This window comes from Felis catus, chromosome A2 (genome assembly GCF_018350175.1).
Source record: "Felis catus isolate Fca126 chromosome A2, F.catus_Fca126_mat1.0, whole genome shotgun sequence".
Taxonomy (NCBI): Eukaryota; Metazoa; Chordata; class Mammalia; order Carnivora; family Felidae; genus Felis; species Felis catus.
Window position 1 is genome coordinate 2,464,956 of NC_058369.1, and position 19,290 is coordinate 2,484,245.

General features: G+C 64.7%; 1 protein-coding gene across 4 annotated transcripts; it reads left to right on the forward strand.

Annotated features, from left to right (window-relative positions):
* The first annotated feature begins 1,626 nt into the window (after nucleotides 1-1,626).
* Nucleotides 1,627-18,819, forward strand: NCLN (nicalin). Of its 4 annotated transcripts, none has more exons than XM_045043440.1 (15): nucleotides 1,627-1,921; nucleotides 6,290-6,480; nucleotides 7,360-7,504; nucleotides 8,211-8,305; nucleotides 10,965-11,045; nucleotides 12,929-13,032; nucleotides 13,379-13,467; nucleotides 13,551-13,690; nucleotides 13,950-14,128; nucleotides 15,453-15,540; nucleotides 15,631-15,669; nucleotides 15,790-15,950; nucleotides 16,933-16,986; nucleotides 17,085-17,163; nucleotides 17,318-18,819. In XM_045043440.1, exons 1-15 carry the CDS (start codon nucleotides 1,738-1,740, stop codon nucleotides 17,432-17,434), a joined length of 1,746 nt encoding a protein of 581 aa, XP_044899375.1. In that variant the 5' UTR covers nucleotides 1,627-1,737; the 3' UTR covers nucleotides 17,435-18,819. The 4 variants fall into 4 exon arrangements, with proteins under 4 accessions (XP_044899375.1, XP_044899369.1, XP_023099407.2 ...); XM_045043434.1 differs by having other exon boundaries at nucleotides 1,629-1,921; nucleotides 15,787-15,950; XM_023243639.2 differs by having other exon boundaries at nucleotides 1,633-1,921; nucleotides 17,298-18,819.
* The last annotated feature ends 471 nt before the right edge of the window (nucleotides 18,820-19,290 follow it).

A 19,290-nucleotide genomic window follows, 5' to 3' on the forward strand; every position in this document is an offset into this window, starting at 1 on the left:
GGCACATGGCAGAAGCAGGGACGAAAGGCACATGGGCCAGAATGAGTTTCGGGGTGGGGGGGGGCATTGGAGCTCTCACTTCCCATTCATTCCACTCATTCATTCATTCATTCACTTAACCAGTGTGTCAGGCTCTACTCTGGGCATTGGGGTTCCGCCCACAGACACCCTGGTGCCTGCCCCCACAAAGGTCCCACTCTGGTTAGGGGTGACAAACGCCAGGCAGGAAGGTGTTAGCCTTGCAGGAGGGTGGGGTGGAGGGATAGGAGAGGCAGCAGTCGGGAGGCTGCACGAGCTGGTGCATTCGCACATCAGCGCTTACTGAACCCTTAATGTGTGCTGAGCTCTTTCTGAGTCAGTTCCCCTGGGGACCATCTTACTGAATTCTTACCCCTGGCGGGGGGGGGGGGGGTGGCTGGGAAAAGGGCATCTGATTATTTGTCATCATATCGGGTGGCTGAGGAAACTGAGGTTCTGCCAGGTGAAGCAATTTGCCCAAGGTCACACAGCTGGGAAGGGTGGGTCGGCACTGAGACTTGATTCCAGAATTCTATCAGTCAGCACACAGGTCACCTCGCACCTGGGGCAGAACGGGGGGTCCCCCAAGTCCTTCAGGAGCCGTATTGAAGCCTGGATGTCAACTCACTGGGGGGCAGGGCCTTCTTGTTCGGCACCCTGTGGCCTCAGTCTTCCCATCTGTACCCTCACACAGGGGGTATGAGTTATGGATGTTCCTTAAGACCCCTCGCAGGCAGACAGTGCGATCTTAAGGTTGCCAGATTCGAAAAAAGCAAATACGGGACACCCAGTTAAATATATGAACAACGAACTTCAAAAGAATTTTTTTTTTTACTATGAATATGCCCCAAATACGAATAAGCCTAAGTAGAAATCATCCTATCACCGACCCTGCACAAACTCCAGGCTCCAGACTACAAGTCCCATAACCCACTGCACCATCCCTTTAGGAAACTTCTATCATGATTTCTTTCTTCTTGTTTCATTCATTCATCCCCAAACGGTATAGCCAACCCACTGTATGCCAGGCCTCGCACTAAATTCTGGGGATACATCAACGCACGAAGCGGACAAAAGTCTTTGCCCTCGCGGAGTCTAACATCTATGTGTCTTGGTTGTTTCAACGGATTTTTCTGACTTCTGCCAGGAAGACTACAGCTCCCATGAGCCCTGCGCCTGTTTGACCGGACTACAGTTCCCAGGAGACTGCGCGCACTGGGCTGGCCCCTCTCGTCTCTTATTCCAACTTCCTTCCGGGTCGGAAGGTCACGTCCTGCCCCGCGGCTCTCACCGCCCCCCTCGTCCCCCCACAAAAGACAGGGTTGGAGAAAGTTCGACCGCAAATAGTTGTTTTAAAGTCTCCGTATTTCGGGACTCGGAGTTGACGTGACACGCCATCAGTTCTAGCCCAATGGTCCACCGCGGCGTCCTCCGTTGGGAAGTAACAGACTGGGCCTACCACTCCCAGGAGGCTCCGCGCGCTCCAGGAGGACTACAACTCCCCGGAGGCAGCGCGGCGAGCGGGGCGGCCCGTGGCGGTGCCCGCAGGACCCCGGAGCAGGCGCGGGCTGCCCGGCGCGGCGCCCGCAGGACCCCGGCGGCTACCCATGCTGAGGTGAGTCCGCGGGAGCCGCCGCCGCCGCTGCCGCCGCCGCCGCTGCCGCTGCCGCTGTCCCGTCCCCGCCGCCGCCGCCCCGCGCGGCCCCGCCGCCGGCCAGGATGCTGGAAGAAGCGGGCGAGGTGCTGGAGAACATGCTGAAGGCGTCGTGCCTGCCGCTCGGCTTCATCGTCTTCCTGCCCGCCGTGCTGCTGCTCGTGGCGCCGCCGCTGCCGGCCGCCGACGCGGCGCACGAGTTCACCGTGTACCGCATGCAGCAGTACGACCTGCAGGGGCAGCCCTACGGTGCGTGCACCCCGGCCTCGCCGGGCTCCCCGGAGCCCGGGCACCCGCCGCGCCGGCCTGGCCAGCTGCAGTGCAGCCCGCAGACCTCGCTTAGGCCACCCGACCCTTAGCCTTAGCCGAGCCGCAGAGGAGTCAGAGCCTGCGTACGGACCCCTGCGTGGCGCCCAGCTCTGTCCGTCCCGCGCCCCTGGAGCCCTCAGCGCGGCCTCCCCTGGCCCCTGGCAAGGGCAGCGGGCCCCAGAACCCGGGGCTCCGACCCTCAGGCCAAGCTCCCTCTGCTCCTGGACCCTCGGATTCCCAGCTGGGCCGGAGTCGCACTGCCGAGGCCCCCTTCCCGGGACACCACCCCGGTGCCCATCCTCACTGGGCCGTGTCCCGGTGCCCAGAGCTCCCGCTTTGGGGGCGGATTTGGAGGTGAGCCTCCTGGCTTGGTTTCTGCCAGGCGGAGCTCCTCGATGGGCAGTTCCAACCAGCCCTGACCCTGCCCGGCCCAGGTACCCCCACTGTTTTCTGCTCAGTGCCAGTATTGTCCCCTCGGGTCTCAGGAGCTCTGATCTCTAACCCAGACCTGGCCTCACGTCCAGGCCCATCTCTCCAGCCTCTCAGGGCCCAGCTCATGAGCCAGATTCCTTAGCCAAGGCCCCCGGCCCCCACTCCCTCCCATTTCAGTCCCCATGCCTGTGGGCTAGTGGGGTCCCTTAGACCCCGTGTCTTGTCCCTTCCTTCGGAGCACACACCCCACCCCTTCGCCCAGCCTCCTCACCCTGGTCCCCCACTTGCTCCCTCTGTCCAGGAATCCTGGATTGCCTCTGACCCTACTGGGTCCTCTGTCCCAGGCCTCCTGGCCCTGAACGAGCACAGCTCTTTGGTTCCCCCTCCTGCCCCTTCTCCTTCCTCTCAAGGTCCTGATCCCAGCCCCTAAGCCTCAATTCTAAATTCCCTCCTCTCTACTGGACTATAGCTGTATCTGGTGTTCCAGAACCTTCTGGCCTCTGGGTTTTTCTTCCAGCTTGGTGCCTTAGGCCCCTGCAAGTGCAAGTCTGATCTCTCCATAAAGAGCTTCTTCCCCCGTTCTGGTTGTCCTCGCCTCTGACCCAGTCTCCTGTTGGACTGGCTCCTCCTGCTAGAACATCTCAGTCCTAGCCTGAGCCCCATGGATCCCCAGCCAGGCCCTTGGGGAACCCCGGGCCCTGCAGACATGTCCAGACATCCTCTCAGATCCGTCCTTACCCCAAAGTTAGGCCATTTGTGTTTAGAACAGTGGCTGTCAACCCAGGGGACGCTGGGTGATGACTTTGTGGTTGCCCCAAGTGGGGGTGCCCCTGGCATCCAGTGGGTGAGGCCAGGGATGCGACTCACCGCCCCTCAGTGCCCAGAGCGCACGCCCCCACCCCCAGAGAACGACCCTGCCCTGCATGTCTTCGGTGCCAGGGGGCTGACCTGAGTGGGTTGGGGTGATGATCTTGACCTGAGGCCCCAGGCTCTGGAGGGGTGGGACGGAAGGCCAGGAGCCCCTGATGCCCTGGGCATGTTTTCGTGGAATGTTACACGTTCGCGTGGGTGAAGGGCCTTTACCAGCGTTGTCCAGTGGAACTTTCTGTCTTGTGTGTCTTTGTTGTTTATCGTGGGGGCCACGAGCCACAGGTGGCCACTGGGCACTGGAGATGTGGTCCAGGCAAGGGAGGACGGGAGTTTGTAGTGTTGTGTCAGTTGTAATAAACCGAGTCAGCCAAGGGTGGCTGGCGGCTGCCGGAGGAACCTGTGCTCCAGAAGGCGCAGAGCCTGGAACCTGAGACACCCGGGTGCCGGGTGGATCTCCGTCCGCCTCTCTCTTCCTCTTTCCTCCCTTCCCTGGGTCCATCGCCCCTCCTCCTCCTGGGATTCCCTCCCATTCCTTCTCGTGGCTTGACATCTTCCCCCGTGTGGCGTCCGTAAAGACCTTGGGCTCTGGGGGGGTGCCCCCCGTCTCAGCCGAGAGCTTCTGGCGTGCAGCCCAAGGAGGCAGAGGCCCGGTGCGTGGGGGTCACACACCCTCTTGACCCCGTGCCCCTCACACCGGGCTGTGTCCACCCGGGGAGACGCTGGAGGGATTGTCGGTGCCGTTGTTCTGGTGGGACCGGAGGGAGCCCTGGCCCGCTGGCGGCCAGCGTGGTCTCTGAGCGCCGGCCTGCAGGTCATCGCCGGTTGCCGTCTCCCCAGTGTCTTCAGCACCCCCTCCGTGCCTGCGGGCTCCCCGCCTCCTGGTGCAAACCTCGCTCGAGTCTGCCTCCTTTCCCCACTTCCTGTTCTCTCCTCTTGAGAAATGCAGGCCGGCCGGCCGGCTGCTGGGAAGGAAAGGGGTGTGCTCTTTGTGCCCAAGTGCCAGCTGGGCTGAGGGTAATCCCGTCAGGTGCAAGGCCATGGGTGTGACCCCGCCACCGCCTCCTGGAAGACTGGCCCTCCCGAGGTGACAGGTCGCTTTAACAGCCCTTGTGTGTGCGCCTTGCTGCGCGTAGCGGCCTGCTCATACCTGCCTCACTTGATCCCCTAGGCTGAGGGGAGGCCCCGGGAGAGGTGGCGATGTGAGCACCCCTGTCAGGCCCCTCCACCCCTCGTGGTAAATAAAGTTTTATTGGGACACAGCCGTGGCCGCTGGTTGGCGTGCAGAACTGAGTACTTGAGGCGGGGCTGGCGTGGCCCGCAAGGTGAGAGGCTTGGCCTCCTGGCCCTTGATAGAGCAGTCTGCGACCCCTGCTCGGGCCTGGTCCTGTCGAGAGAACTGGCGGCTTCCGTCCCACCCGGTCTTGGCACCCGCCGAGCCTGACCTCTTCCTGTCCAGGGTCCGTGGGGGGGGCAGCTGCACCAGCCACAGCTTTATGTCGGCAAAGAGGGTCTCTGCCCCTGGGGCCCTCGGGGTCCGGGGGGCGGTTGGGGGCCCGTGTCCACCCGTCTCTGCTCTCCCCGCTTCCCTTCTGGGATCCTCCCCCTGTAGCTGATTTGAAGGACTCCGGGAGGCCGAGTGTGGGGCACGGGGGAGGGGCCTTCCCGGACTCCCAGCGCTTCGAGGACGTCCTGAAGGTCTTGCTGCCCTCGCCCTGCCCGGCCCTCCTGGGGCTCCCACGGCCAGTCTGAGTCAGGGAAAAGGCCCCTGGAGGGAGCACCCCACCCCCGGCCCTGGGGACGTGGGTCACCTTCGTGCCTTGGTCACAGGCCCCCTGCTCCCAAGATGGCCTTCCCTTTCCCACCTGGGACGCTGTCCCCTTTCCCCTGACCAGCCCCTTCCCTGGTCTGCCTGCCTTCTCCGGAGGCCGAGTTCCTGGAAAGCAGAGGTGGGGGCCGGGGGGCTGGCTCTGAGCTTGAGGCGTTCGTAGCCGAGCGTCCGTGTGGACACCTGCCCCCGCGGCTCTGACCTTCGGATGGCAAGGCCGGGCTCCCCGTCATGACTTTGAGCATCCACTGTCCGGGTCTGGGATGGGAGGCCCCGGGGCCACATCCAGCCTACCCCCCACCCCCGCCCCGCCCCGCATGTAACATGGTTGCTTGTTTTGGGCAGCCCGGGTTGGTCTGCAGCTCTTGAGGCGTTTTCCAATCGTTGCTTCTGTTTGCTGTTTGAGCGATTTGATGTAAAAATTGGGATTTTTTCTGGAGAGCTGCCTAAGTCCCCCTTCCCACCGTGCTTGGGAGGCAAACGGCCCCTGAGGGCCTGCCATGCACCACGCATGGGGACAGTGCCGCCGTGGGAAGTTACGTAGATGTTAGCGCTTGTCCACGTGCAGGCATTTAGCGTCCGTGTGGCTTCTGGCCGGTTTTCTCCAGTGCGGCCCTCTCAGGGCTCAGGGCTCAGGTGCCTGTGTCTGGGGGAGACCCCTGTTGACCCCAGAAAAGCTCTCCACCATCCTGGTTCCAACCCACCTCTTCTTGGATGGAGGGTGGGGCGGGGGGGATTTCAGTTGCCTGGAAGCTCCGTCTCTAGCTCTCTCCCTGATTTTCTGGAACTTTCTTCAGCTCTCAGAAGAGAGTGAGAGATGGCCCTGGGCTGTAGAGCGGAGGCTCCGATCTGGGGCAGTCCGGCCCCGCAGGGACTCTGGGCCGTGTCTGGGGACACCTGAGCCCCTGGCGCTGAGTGGGTGTGTCCAGGAATGCTGCTCCATCCCCCACGGCACCCAGGGAGGAGGGCCTTAGCTCTTAAGTGGTCCTTAGGGGCCCTGTGACGCACCGGGGTTTGAGTGGGTGCCGCGCCTGTGGGCGGTGAGGCGCAGGCCTTGGCGGACGTGCCTGTGGCCGCTGTGGGACACGTAGGGGGTGAGACCGTGGGGGTCCTCGAGTCCGTGGCTTCCAGGTGGGGGTCCCGGTGCCCCACTGAGGGAGGCCCTGCCCGCCCTCCTGCAGGCACTCGGAACGCAGTGCTCAACACAGAGGCCCGCACCATCGACGCGGACGTGCTGAGTCGCCGCTGCGTGCTCATGCGGCTGCTGGACTTCTCCTACGAGCAGTACCAGAAGGCCCTGAGGCAGTCGGCCGGCGCCGTGGTCATCATCCTGCCGCGAGCCATGGCCGCCGTGCCCCAGGACGTCATCCGGGTGAGTGCCCCCCTCGCCTTCCACACAGGCTTGGGTCCAGAAACTTCCGCAGGAAAAAGATCACTGGGTTCGGAGAGAGCTGTGTGACCTTGGGCCAGGTGTCTGCCCCTGCCGTGCCCTCCGCCCTTCAGAGAGTGGGCTGCCGCCTGTTTGCCTCTTCGTCGTGGCCCCTGCCACCCCAGGGTGATCCTGTCCTTAAGGGGACACACCTGTGATTGGGGAGCCCCTGGCATCCGGGGGGTGGGCTGGGGATGCTGCTCCCACCCCGACAGTGCCGAGGCGGCGACCTGCTTTGAATTAACGGGGTCTCACAGGCCCCCGTGAAACTCCACGGATGAAGAGGCTTTTGCGGATGAGATGCGGGGGTGGGGCTGTGGAGGGGGCTCAGCCTTACCGAAGCCTAGCTCGGGGGTGGGCGGGGGCTGCAGATCGGCAGAGTCTCGGCCTCCGGCCCCAGGACCGTGGCACGGCCGGTGCGCCTCGTGTGCGGGCACCTTGTGCTCACTGTGTGCGGGTCCCTGCCGTCAGCCTAGGGTGCCGACATCTGAGGATGTGATGGTCGTTGGGGCTGGGGCCGGCCCAGTGACGCCAGGTCTGACCCCAGACCTGGCCGGCTCCCTCTCTGTCCTCCCAGCCTACTTTCTCCCCGGCGGGTACCGCCTGGGCGCCCCATGGCGTTGCCACCCTCTCTCAGCCCTCCGTCCTTGTCCCGTCTGTGCCCACCTCCCATCCCATCCTGTCCTCTCCGGTGTGATCCTCGCCTTATCAGCCAGCCTCATGGGAGGCTGCCTGTGCTCCCGGGACGGCCACTGACCCCTGCCCCTGCCCCCCGCCCCCCCTGCAGGCCAGAAGCCCCCTAAACAAGCCTCTCCTCCACAGCAATTCATGGAGACCGAGCCTGAGATGCTGGCCATGGAGACCGTGGTCCCTGTGTACTTTGCCGTGGAGGACGAGGCCCTGCTGTCTATCTACGAGCAGACGCAGGCCGCGTCCGCCGCCCAGGGCTCCGCCTCCGCTGCCGAAGGTAGGCTTGGGCTGCAGGACGGGGCTGACGTGTGGGGTCCTGGCCTGTTGAGGGGCCGCGTCTCACAGCGAGCGCACGGCCCTGCACGCACCGGCTGTGCCACAGACCTGGGGCTGGAGGCCAAGACCCTGCCGTTCCGTTCCCTGCCCCCCCCCCCCCCCCCGCCCCTGGTTCCTGTGCAAACAGAAGCCGGAGAACCACTGACTCGGGGAGGCGTTTCCCGTGTTCAGCCTCTGATGGCTTCTGGGAAACACAGACACCTGTTCCACCTGCCGAGGATTCTGTCCGTGCCACCATATCATGCTGGAGTCTGTCGGGAAGGGGTGGCAGCGTCCTTGGGGAGGGAGGAAACGCGTCCTTCTGTTCCGTGGATCAGGGGCGTCCACGAGCTTGGAGCGGGGCAGGTGGCCGTCGAGAGAGAGCTAGCAGAAGCAGTCAGAGACGCCGGGGAGGGGACCTGCCTGATACTCCCTTCTCACGCGTGCGAGTGGTGGGTGTGACCGGTGCCAGGGCACGAGTGTCTTCCCTGCCAGGCTCTTTGCCCTGCCCAGTCCTCACGCCGCGCCCCGGTTCACGGGGGCGGTCCCGTGTCCAGCTGGCCTTAGACCGAACCCCTGCCGTCTGGGGTGTTGGGGCGACAAGGATGCCGCCTCTGGTTCGGGAGCCCCCCAGGGGCTTGGGCTGACGCTCCCCAACCTGTCCTCAGTGCTGCTCCACACCGCCACTGCCAACGGCTTCCAGATGGTCACCAGCGGGGTCCAGAGCAAGGCCGTGAGTGACTGGCTCATCACCAGTGTGGAGGTGAGTATCTGGCCCTGCCTGCCACACTAAGACCTGGGGAGGGGGGCATCCTGGCTGTCTGAGCTCAGCCCCACCTGTTCCCCACGGAGGGAGCCTCTGATAGGGAAATCGGGTCAGATCTCCCCACCAGCCCATCTCCTGCCTTCCATTGCCAGCCCCAGCCATTCATCAAGTCTCTTCATCCTGCCTCAGGACCTTTGCACTGGCTGTCCCTGCCTCGCAGAGAGCTCCCCTTCCCGCTGCGGCCTTTTCTTTTCATATCATGCTACCTCCAAGGCTGCATCCTCAGAACTTTCTGGGGACACACACCCCCTGTTGTCCACAGCTCAGCCGAGCTGGGAGAGAGCTGAGCTCTGGGTGTTGAAGTAGGCAATTAAAGCGGCAGGCCAAACCTGAAAGAGTTCAGCCCGTCATCACCTCCTGTGGGGGTGGAAGCAAGCGTGTAGGCCGGAGGAAACCCTGACTCGGCTGCTCTGTTCTCCCCCGTGTCAAGGGTCAGCTCTGTCGGCAGCTGTGGGGGGCCTGGACGGAAAGCTCCGGCAGTTGTGTGGACCCAGGGTGGGGAGGGGGCGAGGGGGAGGGCTGGCAGCGGAAAAGCACAAAGTGGGGACTGTCTTCTTTTCATGGTGTCATCGTGTCCGTCGTGTCCCCCACCCCAGTGAGGAGGTCTCCCTGGAGACCGCCTGGGGGACCCTCACAGAGGCCCCAGAAACAAAGGCACAGGGCAAGTGCACGGCCAGGGGCTGAGTGTCCGATGGCAGCCCGTCGGCCTGAGAAACCACATACAGTTTCAACCCGGAGCCGGAGTCGTCCCGTGGCGGGCCTGACCCAGGCCTGGCTTTACCTCGTGTCCAGGGATCGTCCCATCTGACACGCTCGGAGCCTGCGTGTCACTCTTTTCTCTCCTACCGGCCCCAGCGCCGGAGGAGCTGAGACCGTGTCATCTCGGCCTGTGTGGTGTCCTGGGAGCCTGACCAGGCGCCTGTGCACAGCAGGCCCTCAGCGAGCACTTGAGCTGAGGTGCTGGTCGCCCCGGCCTCTGTTTGGGCCAGGCGGGCCTGAGTCCCCAGTGGCTGGCTCACACCAGACGGCGCTGGGCTACTCGGCCAGCCCCTGGTGCCGGCGTGCGGGCTCCGTGCGAGTTGGGGTGCGGCTAGCCCTCCCCTCTCCAGAACTAAGCGAGTCCGCCTCGGGAGTTTAAGCTTTCTCCGTGAGCACTCTGAGCCCTGCTGTGTGCGGGAGGCAGCAGTGGGCGGGATGCCCTTCCTTCCTGGAAGAACTCCCCTGCAGTCGGGGGAGGTCCGAGGGTGACAGGCGGGCACTTCGGCCCAGCGGGAGACGGGCTCTGCCGGGGCAGTCACGCCTGCAAACAATGGCTCATCCCAGTCCGCGCAGGGACCCTCGGGGACGCCAGACTGGCAGGTCTACAGCGGTGAGGGGAGTCGGGGCCCCGGGCGGGGTGGGCCGCCCGCAGGGACCGGGTGCAGGGGGCTGGGCAGGGTGGCCGGTGGGGCTGGGCAGGCCGATGCAGGACGTGGGGACGGCGCTGCCCCGTCGAAGCAGTGGATGAAATTAGAAGAGGAATAGCGCCAAAACCGTGTGACGCATCGCGGCAGGGCCCTTGCCATCGGGCTCCCGGAGGTGGGGCCGAGCAGCAGCCGGTCCGGGTACCAGGGGGTTAATAGCAGCGGGGCCGCCCGGGGTCTGGTGGGTTCTTGCCTTTCAGGAGTCTCTTTCAGCCTGCCAGCCTGGCCGTCCTGGCCCGTGGTTCTAGAAACCTCTGCAGTGCCCTGAGCCCTCTGCCATCCCTGTTATCTGGGTCGGAGCGGGGGGCATGGAGGAAGCGGGGGCGCTCGGCTGCCCCCCTACTCTCCCTGGCCTCCGTTGGCTCACGCAGCCGGTGCTGGGATCAGCCTGTCTTGAGAGGCCCGAGCCCGTGCGGTCGGCAGTGTGCCCGTGGTCTCGGGCGGGGACCCACACCCGAGCTGTGGTCCCGGCTCTCGGCCGGCTCCCCGTGGACGGCAGCCAGGAGGGCTCGCCAGCGGCCGCTTCCCATCTGACGTGGCTAAGGCCCTCGCAGAGCTCGCCCTCTAGCTGGCAGGATCAGAAAAACGGCCTCAGCCGTGTGCTGGCAGAGACCCTGGGCCACCCCGTCCGACCTCTCTGCACCCCGGGACTAGCCTTGGACGGGAGGAGTGGAGGCGGAGGCCTTTGCTGACAAGAGGTGGTTCTGCGTTGTCACCCCCGTGACTTCAGCGAGGGCCAGTCCACACGTGCTGGGTCTCCAGCTGGGGCGCCGGGACCTGGACCCCGGACCCCGATGGGCTCCTGTGGCCGCGTTCTGAACTGGCTGCCTCTCATCAGCAGAGCTCTGCTCCCGCCCTGACGGTGGCTCGGGGCTCAGCCTTCGAAAGATGGGTCGGGTCTCCAGTCGGGGAAGCACGACAGAGCAGTGGTCGGCGTGCCACGGCCCTCGTGACTTCTTGTGTAAATAAAGTTTTATTGGCGCCCGGCCACAGCCATTGGTTCACGTATTGTCCGTGACGGAGCCGGCAGGGCTCGAGAGACTGCCCCACCCCACGGGGCAGCCGGAACTGTTTCTGGCCGTTGGGCCCCCCCCTGCCAGCATGCCCTTCACAGACTGTCTCTCTCTCTGCAGGGGCGGCTGACCGGGCTGGGTGGAGAAGACCTTCCCACCATCGTCATCGTGGCCCATTACGATGCCTTCGGAGTGGCCCCTGTACGTATGCGGGCACTTTGGGGAGGGACCCGGGCATCCCCACCCCCAGCCCTGCTCCAGCCTAGCTCAGAGGTGGAGCGTTTCTGTGCAGTGTGGCTGGGGTCACAGCAGCGGCACCCGCCCTCTGAGGCCCAGGAGGATCCCTGGCACGGGTGGCATCGTGGAGCAGACACGGGCTAATCTGAGGCAGGTCTTGCGGCCAGGGTCCCGCAAGAGATGGGTGGCCGGAAATCGAGCCCAGGGTGTCTGTGCCAGGGTCCTCAGGACCCCTGCCAGGAGCAGGGATGTGTGCAAAGATCCCCAGGGGTGGGGGTGTGCTGGGAGGACCCCAAGGCCGTGGTTTTTATAAGGGATGAGAAGCAAATAATATCAGGGCATAGGCACGGGGTGGGGGACAGCACAGGGACACCAGGCTAAGCTTCCAGAATCGTCTCCTGGGGTATCCCCTAGGACGAGCTTGATCCCCCCCCCCCCAAAACGACACGTGACCACACGTGAGGTGTGGTCTCCAGGGGGCGTAGAGACCCAGCGCCCAGGTTCTCACCGGGGGTCGGTCAGCAGGCCCCTCTGCCGGGCTCGGGCGGAGACCCCAGACCCCAGGAGGGGAGCGGGTCCTCGGCGCAAACCTCGTGTCTGCACAGACAGCTCCGGGACACGAGCCCCCGGCAGGTGAGGCTGGTGGGAGCCCCCTGGTCCAGTTTCAGACACCGCTGAGGGCCAGCCTCGCCAGCAGTCCTCTGAGGAGGGAAGTGTCGGGCCTGCTGAGTTCTGCTGCCCTGCAGGCCTCCCCCACCCCCTCACCCCCTGCTGAGCTGTCTGAGCCCCCTGCACAGTGAGGTCACGGTCACTGCTCACTCTCACCGGCTTGTAAACAGTGCCTGTGGCTTCATCAGGAAAGTCTTGCCTTGAAAGAAAAACTGTCCAAACCGAAGAGGTTGCCAGTGGCAGCCCGGCGTGAGGTCCTGGCCGTGTGACCATGGCAATGGTGAGCAGCCGTTCCAAGGGCCACCCCACCTGGGAGGCCAGCGGTCCCGGATGCCTGGACCCACCGGGGCCCAGAGGCAAGGCCTGAGCTGTCCCCTCAGGATGCTCAGCCTCCTCGTCATTTTCCCTCCCGCCTCATCTGCAGCCTTTTAGATTATTTTGTTTTTAATCCCCCGCCCCCTGCCGTGAAGTCTGCCTGCCTGCCTTCCGTGAGATGTAATTCATTTAAAAATTGTTCTTTTAAAGCAAATGTTTTAGTACAGAGTAGGACACTCAGAGCTGTGAAACCATCACCGTCTACTTCCAGAACATTCTGTCACCCCAAAAGTAGCCCCATCCCCATCAGCGGTCACTCCCCGTCGCTCCCCAGATCCCACGAGCCCCCTTCCTGTCTGTGGATGAGCCTGTTCTAGACGTTTCACACACGTGGACTCACACGCCATGTGGCCTCTGGTATCTGGTTCCTTCCCTGAGCGTCATGTTACCTTTTTCCCTGAATTTTAACGTATCAATATGTGATATGTTGGCTACAGACTGTAACCTGGGGGGTCCCCGAGCCCTATTATAGAATTCGATTTTTTTTCTTATTACCATGTTGTTGGGAGTGTTCCTTCAGATTACAGAATGCGGATGAGTCGGGGGCTTTCACAGCTTGGCGGGGGGGGGGGGGGCGCCTGCACCGCCCTCCTGCCCCCCAGTAGCACAGGGTGGGGGGGCAGGAAGGGGGGCTGCGTTCCTGGGGCAGGTGCTCGGACCAGGCCGCCCCCGTGGGGCAGAGTCTTGGCGAGCAGGGCTGGAGCCGGGGAGCGAGGCGTGGCCCAGAGGCAGGGTGCCGGGCTCCGGCTGCCAGGGCAGGGGTGGCGAAGTGACCTCCGGCCTCGTGTCCCTCCTGCCCGCAGTGGCTGTCACACGGTGCGGACTCGAACGGGAGCGGCATCTCTGTGCTGCTGGAGCTCGCCCGCCTCTTCTCCAGGCTCTACACCTACAAGCGCACCCACGCCGCGTACGTGACAGCTGGGCGGGGGGGGGGGGGGGAGGGGGGCCGCGCACGCCCCCAGGAGTAACTGCACCGAGGTCCCCCGGGCGCCGGGCCTGGAGCTGAGCCCCACCCGGGTCCTGCACCCCAGGGACACCGGGTCCCGTCTGGGGCCGTCTGGCACTGAGTGGGTGGGTCCGGGGATGCTGCTCGCCCCCCACGGAGCCCGGGTCGCCCCACAGAGCGTCCACGGTGCTGGGACAGGGACACCCTGCTCTGAGGGGCCAGGGCTCAGTGCCTGTGGGAGACCAGCTCCTCCTCGGGGGCCCGGTCTCACCTCCACAGCCGACACCCGCTCTCCCCATGCTGCCAGGTACAACCTCCTGTTCTTTGCTTCTGGAGGGGGCAAGTTCAACTACCAGGGAACGAAGCGCTGGCTGGAAGATAACCTGGACCACACGGGTGAGCGGCCCCGGGGGGCTGGGGCCGGGGCCACAGAGGGCCCCCCTTTCTTGCCCCCCCCAACCGCTCTTGCTGCCACGCAGACTCCAGCCTGCTCCAGGACAACGTGGCCTTCGTCCTGTGCCTGGACACCGTGGGCCGCGGGGACAGCCTGCACCTGCACGTGTCCAAGCCGCCCAGGGAGGGGACGCTGCAGCACGCCTTCCTGCGGGAGCTGGAGACGGTAGGTGCCAGAGCGCGTGCCAGCTGCTGCCCGGGATCTCTGGCCCCGCGCGCGCGCGTTGCCTCGCGGTCGCGTCCAGCAGGCTGGTGATCAGGCGCTTGGTACGTGCTGGCGCCCGAGGACTAGGGACTCGGGAACCCTCTTGGCCCCCAAGGCCCTGCGTGAACGTCGGTGGTCTGAGCTGGCGCGGGCCCCCCTCGCGGAGACGGGCGGCATCCGGGGCGGGGGTGTCGCCCTGATGGGCCCCGCCCCCGCACAGGTGGCCACCCACCAGTTCCCGGAGGTGCGGTTCTCGATGGTGCACAAGAAAATCAACCTGGCGGAGGACATCCTGGCCTGGGAGCACGAGCGCTTTGCCATCCGCCGGCTGCCTGCCTTCACCCTGTCCCATCTGGAGAGCCACCGCGACGGCCAGCGCAGCAGCATCATGGATGTGAGGTGAGTGTGGGCGCGGCTGCGAAGCCTCCCCTCCGTCCATGCCCGGTTGTGAGCGATCTTTGAGGGGCGACAGTGTAGGTGCAGGTGCCCGGATGGAGGGAGTGAACCCAAAACGTGGGTGGTCGGGAAGGGGCCAGCGTTGGCTGAGGACCCCAGGAACAGTGGGGGGCCGGGGGCCTGGGGTCGGATTACTGAGTGTCCCTCATTAGCGATGGGGAGGCTGCATGAGTGGTTTGGGGTCCCCTGGCCCCCACATGTGATGTCCAGACCCCACGCGTGACTTTCAGACGCCGGGCACCTCTGTGTACCCTGCTTCCCACATGCTGCAGCATCTGTCCCTGGGCCTTTGCACGGCCGTGCTGAGGCCTGGCGAGTGGTGCCCTGTCTCGTGTCTCCTTGGGGAGCCCTCCCCACCCCTTTCTTCCTCACCATCTGTCTTCAAGACCCTGTGCACCTCTGGCTTCTGCCATTTTATGACTTCACTTCTCGTTCGTGGCTCCCTGTGGCCTGTCGGCCCTCAGTGGGGCCAGGGTTTTATGGTGGCCTTGGGGCTGGGCCCAGCCCTGTTGCTGAACATGTCTGCTGGGGGATGAGAAGCTGGTCCTCGAGGAGGCTCTGCCAGGCAGTGGGTGAGGCCTAGAGAGAGAGCAGGTGTGGGCAGGGTGTTGACTGTTCCTGGGGCATCAGGGAGGCTTCCTGGAGGAGGCGGTGCTACAGTCGGGCGTCTGGAGAAGGGCGTTAGGGGCCGAGAGAGCGGGAGGGAAGGGGCTGGGCCCTGGCTAATCCCTCCGCCTTCCCGGGGGGCCCGGCGCTGCACACACTCGGCTGGGTGGTGTTTTGCACCAGAGATCCTTTTCCGGGTCTGTGTGTTGCCTGCGCGGCCTCAGGAGGGTGTCTCTGGGTGTCTGTGCGATTTCCCCCCTTCGTGTAAGGACCCAGGGCTCATCCCCTCCAGCGCGACCTCGCCTTCACTGGTCACGTCCGTGGAGGCCCCGCTTCTCAGGCAGGGCCTGTCCCCAGGCTCTGGGTGGGCGTGAATGTGGGGACATGTTCACCCGGCCCAGGACATCGCATCAGTGATGTCCGCCACAACCGCGGGGGCGGGTCCCCCCTGAACACCCCCGCGTTCCCGATGAGGAAACTGAGGCCCAGAGCCGCTCACCATTCCAGGCAGATGCTGGGGAGGCGCCCGCCCTGCCCGAGGTGGCGTCTGTGGCTTTTTTTGTTTGTATCATCGTCGGAAATACGACCACTGTTTTTCTGGCGGTTTTAACTGAGGCTGATTCCAGACACATCCGTGCGCTTTCTTCACACCTGCCCTAAGGTCCCGGGTCGACTCTAAAACCCTGACCCGCAACACCAGGCTCATCGCGGAGGCCCTGACCCGAGTCATCTACAACCTGACCGAGAAGGTGAGCCCCCACCGCGCCCGCCAGCTCCCGGCCCGCCCCCGCCGGGCGGCCAGACTCAAGGTGCGTCCGCCCCCCCCACTGTCTCCACAGGGCACCCCCCCAGACATGCCGGTCTTCACGGAGCAGATGGTAAGGGCCGGGCTGGGGGCGGGGCTGGGGGCGGAGGAGGGGGCGGGGCCGGCGGGGGGCGGGGCGGGGCCGGAGGGGGCGGGGGCGGGATCCCGTGACCGCGGCCCCGCCCCGCAGCAGATCCAGCAGGAGCAGCTGGACTCCGTGATGGACTGGCTCACCAACCAGCCCCGCGCGGCCCAGCTGGTGGACAAGGACGGCACGTTCCTCAGCACCCTGGAGCACTACCTGAGCCGCTACCTGAAGGAGGTGAAGCAGCACCACATCAAGGCGGACAAACGGTGAGGCGCCGTCTACCCGCCCCCCCCCACCCCCGCCCGACAGCCGCGTGGGCTGTGGCTCCCCGCTCAGCAGGCACCCGGGGGCTTCCAGAGCAGATGGAAACAGTGGACGGAAGTAAAACAGGGAGTTCAAAGTACAGGTGTCCCGTTAAATGTGATTCCATGTAAATGCTTATTTACATGTTCTTGTTTAGCGTAAGTATGTCTCCTGTACTGTTTGGGATATACTTATACTGACGGCCGATTTTTCTTTATTTAAAATCCGAAGGTAACTGATGTCCTGTGTTTAATTGGGCAGCCTTGTATGCCCCCCCCACCCCCCCCCACCCCCCGCCCTCTGGTCCCTTCATGCTCTGGTATCTAGTGACTCGTACCCCCGGTCCCCGGTCTGCCCTCAGGATGCTCCTCCCCACCACGGGCCAGCTGGGTTTTGTCTTTTTTTCTGCTGCTCAGAGCCCCCCACGTGGGCCAAGCTAGCACCTCAGGGCCTTGTGGCCGGAGGGAACCTGCAGGAGATCTCCCCACACTGCTTGGTGCCCTTTGCCGGCTTTTTATCTTCTCCCGACTCATGGTGTGCCTGAGAGTCAGAGCCCTTGGGCGGAAGAAGAAACCGAGGCTCAGAGTGGACCCACGGCTGTGGAGCCAGGGCCTCTGATTCCCAGACCACCTTGCCCTCTCTCTATGGAAATGCTTTCCAGACCAGTAAATTCTTAGCAGTCACCCTACTCCGTTTTTAAAGAGTGTTCTGACGCCCAGAAAAGCAATAGGAAAGAGGTTACTTCAGGACAAAGAATAGTTCTTCCCCAGGAGGGTGAGTGGCAGCTTTGCCCAAGCACACACGCACGCACGCACGCACGCACGCACGCACGTGCTCCCTCCCCCGTTCTGGGCCCACGGGCCCTCCAGGCGGTCTGGTTTCTGGGCGACACAGAACGTGGCCCCGCTGCTGGGTGACCCCGCTGAGGAAGTGCTCTCTCCTCAGGGACCCCGAGTTTGTCTTCTATGACCAGCTGAAGCAGGTGATGAATGCCTACAGGTGAGCCTCCCTGGGTCACTGCCCGTGGCGTGCGGTCCAGGGACACGGAGGCAGCCCGCACCCTCCCCTGACCCTGCCGACGCCCCGGTCTCCCTCAGGGTCAAGCCAGCCATCTTCGACCTGCTGTTGGCCGTCTGCATCGGCGCCTACCTCGGGATGGCCTACACGGCGGTCCAGGTGAGCCGGGGGAGGGCCGGGAGGGGGCTCACCCAGCCAGGTGCGTGCTCACCCCCACCCTGCCTAGCAGGACGTGACCCCCAGGCAGCCCTTGGGCCCAGCTCTCACTCACGCCCCCCACGCCGCCCCTATAGCACTTCGACCTCCTGTACAGAACCGTTCAGAGACTGCTCGTGAAGGCCAAGACGCAGTGACGCCCCCGCCTGCCACCCCTCCCCACGCCACAGCCGGCCGGCACCCCGAATTACAGAGCTTTTCGTGTTGCTCTTGAGGACTTGGGGGGTTCTTTCTCTTTTCTGTCCCGTGAACTCTATGGGAGGAGCATTTGGTGGAGGCCCCGGGGCCGGGCCCTGGACTTGGGGACAAGTCTGCGGACGAGCCCCCCGCCCCGGAGGCGACCCCCCAGCCCTCAGGGTTCACGGGCTGCAGGATGACCAGAAAGGCGCCCGGCACGTCCCTCCTTTTGCCCGCGACGCTGACCGGCGACTGCAGGCTGAGGGGCAGGGGGCCGCCCCTCTCTGGCCCTGTCTGGCCTCACGCCGCCCCGTCCGCCTGGTGATGTGGGTGCTCAGCCTCTTGTCTGCCGGGCAGCACCAGCCCATCCCTCGGAGACTGGGTCCCCCGCCCTGGCCTCTCGCCTCGGGTGCGGCCTTGGAACACGTGTCCCCCGAGCCCCTGGCTTGTCACAGCCTCTGCCCTCCCGCCGTGCCCAGGGCACTTGAGCCTGTCCCTCGGGGACCCGGCTGCCCCGACGCCCCTGGGGCGGGAGACAGGCGTGGAGAGAGGAGGCACCCTAGCCCTCTGCCCCTTCCCTTGGGCTCTCTGGGCCTCGGTCTCCTCACCTGTGGAGTGGAGGCTGTGTTCTGGGGGCAGCCGGTGCCCCCGAGTCTGAGGACGGCATCCAGGCTGGGGATCGAGGAGAGCGTTTGCTGGAGGAGACGTGGCTGCCCTTCCCAGGACCTGGGACCTGGAGAGGAAGGTCTGGGCCTGAACCCCACAAATCAGGCTCCTTGTAAGGGAAGGGTGTGGAGGGGGCCTCCAGTGCTGCTGAGATTGATCTCAGGGAGACCCAGGCGAACCGATTCATTAGCAATATAATCAGTGAGGTGTTCTGTGCCGAGGGGAGGGTCAGGATGAGGGAGGCTCTGGGCACCTGCCTCAGCCCCCAGGGAGGCCTTAACGGAGGGTCTGGAGAGCAGGGGGACCGCTCCCTCCCACGTGCCCCCCCCCCCCAGCCCCAGCCCTCCCCAGAAGCCAGCTCACCACCCACTGCAGGGACGGGCTCCCGGGGGCTGTGTCTCCGTGTCCACCTTGGGCCTCCTGCCTTCGCCAAGCCAGACCGTCCCTGTCCCAGCCCCCCAGGCACAGGGAGGGGCAGGTGTGGGGTCTACAGGCTCTCCTGCCTCTGCCCCCCTCCCCCCCACCTTGCCCTGCTGGGTGGCCTGTCTCCCCCAGAGACTGTTTACCGAGTGCCCAGCCAGCCCGGCCACCTCTGGGGGCAGGACTCGAGGACCGGTGTTGGCCCGTCTTCCTCACGTGTGCCTGCCCAGCGGGTGTCCCTCCTGCTGGGGCGGCCGTCAGGACTGCTAACTGTTCAGAGCTCAGGCTGGTTGGGGACGGACTTGGACGATCAGAAAATAAAGCCATATCGAATGATCCGCCTCTCGTGTCCTGTCCGGGAGCCGCTTCTAGGGTGTTTTGTGCTCCTTGAGGGGCCTGGGGCCAGGGGAGCGGGGTCGGTCCTTCCTGCCCCCCAGCTGCCAGCTGAGGGTGGAAACCCACTCGCTGTCCAGTGGGATCACGGGGTGTGTTTGATTCCTGGGGCAGCTGTACCCCGACCGGGCACCCTGAGCAAGTTTCTGGTCTCCCAGCTCTGGAGGCCAGAAGTCAGGGGCAGGGCGTGGGCAGGGCTGGCTCCTGGGTCCCCGGCAGTCTCTTCCTGGCTCTCTCGGGTCCCTCGGCTCGTGGGCGTGTGGCTCCAGCTTCGCGCCTGCACTTTCCGTCTGCTTCTCTCCCGCTCTCAGGCCGCCACCCCCGGGGCAGCACCACAACCTCTCTGCTGATAAATATGCAAAGACCCTCTTTCCAGAGAAGGTCACGTGCTGAGGCTCCCGTGGGTGTGAATGG

Bases quoted from the DNA above. Each gene is read 5' to 3' on its own strand.
- NCLN (XM_045043434.1), top strand. From the start codon at position 1,738: ATGCTGGAAGAAGCGGGCGAGGTGCTGGAGAACATGCTGAAGGCGTCG. The intron at 6,481-7,359 runs GTGAGTGCCCCC...TCTCCTCCACAG, and splicing joins TGCCCCAGGACGTCATCCGG to CAATTCATGGAGACCGAGCC. The intron at 13,468-13,550 runs GTGAGCGGCCCC...GCTGCCACGCAG, and splicing joins AGATAACCTGGACCACACGG to ACTCCAGCCTGCTCCAGGAC.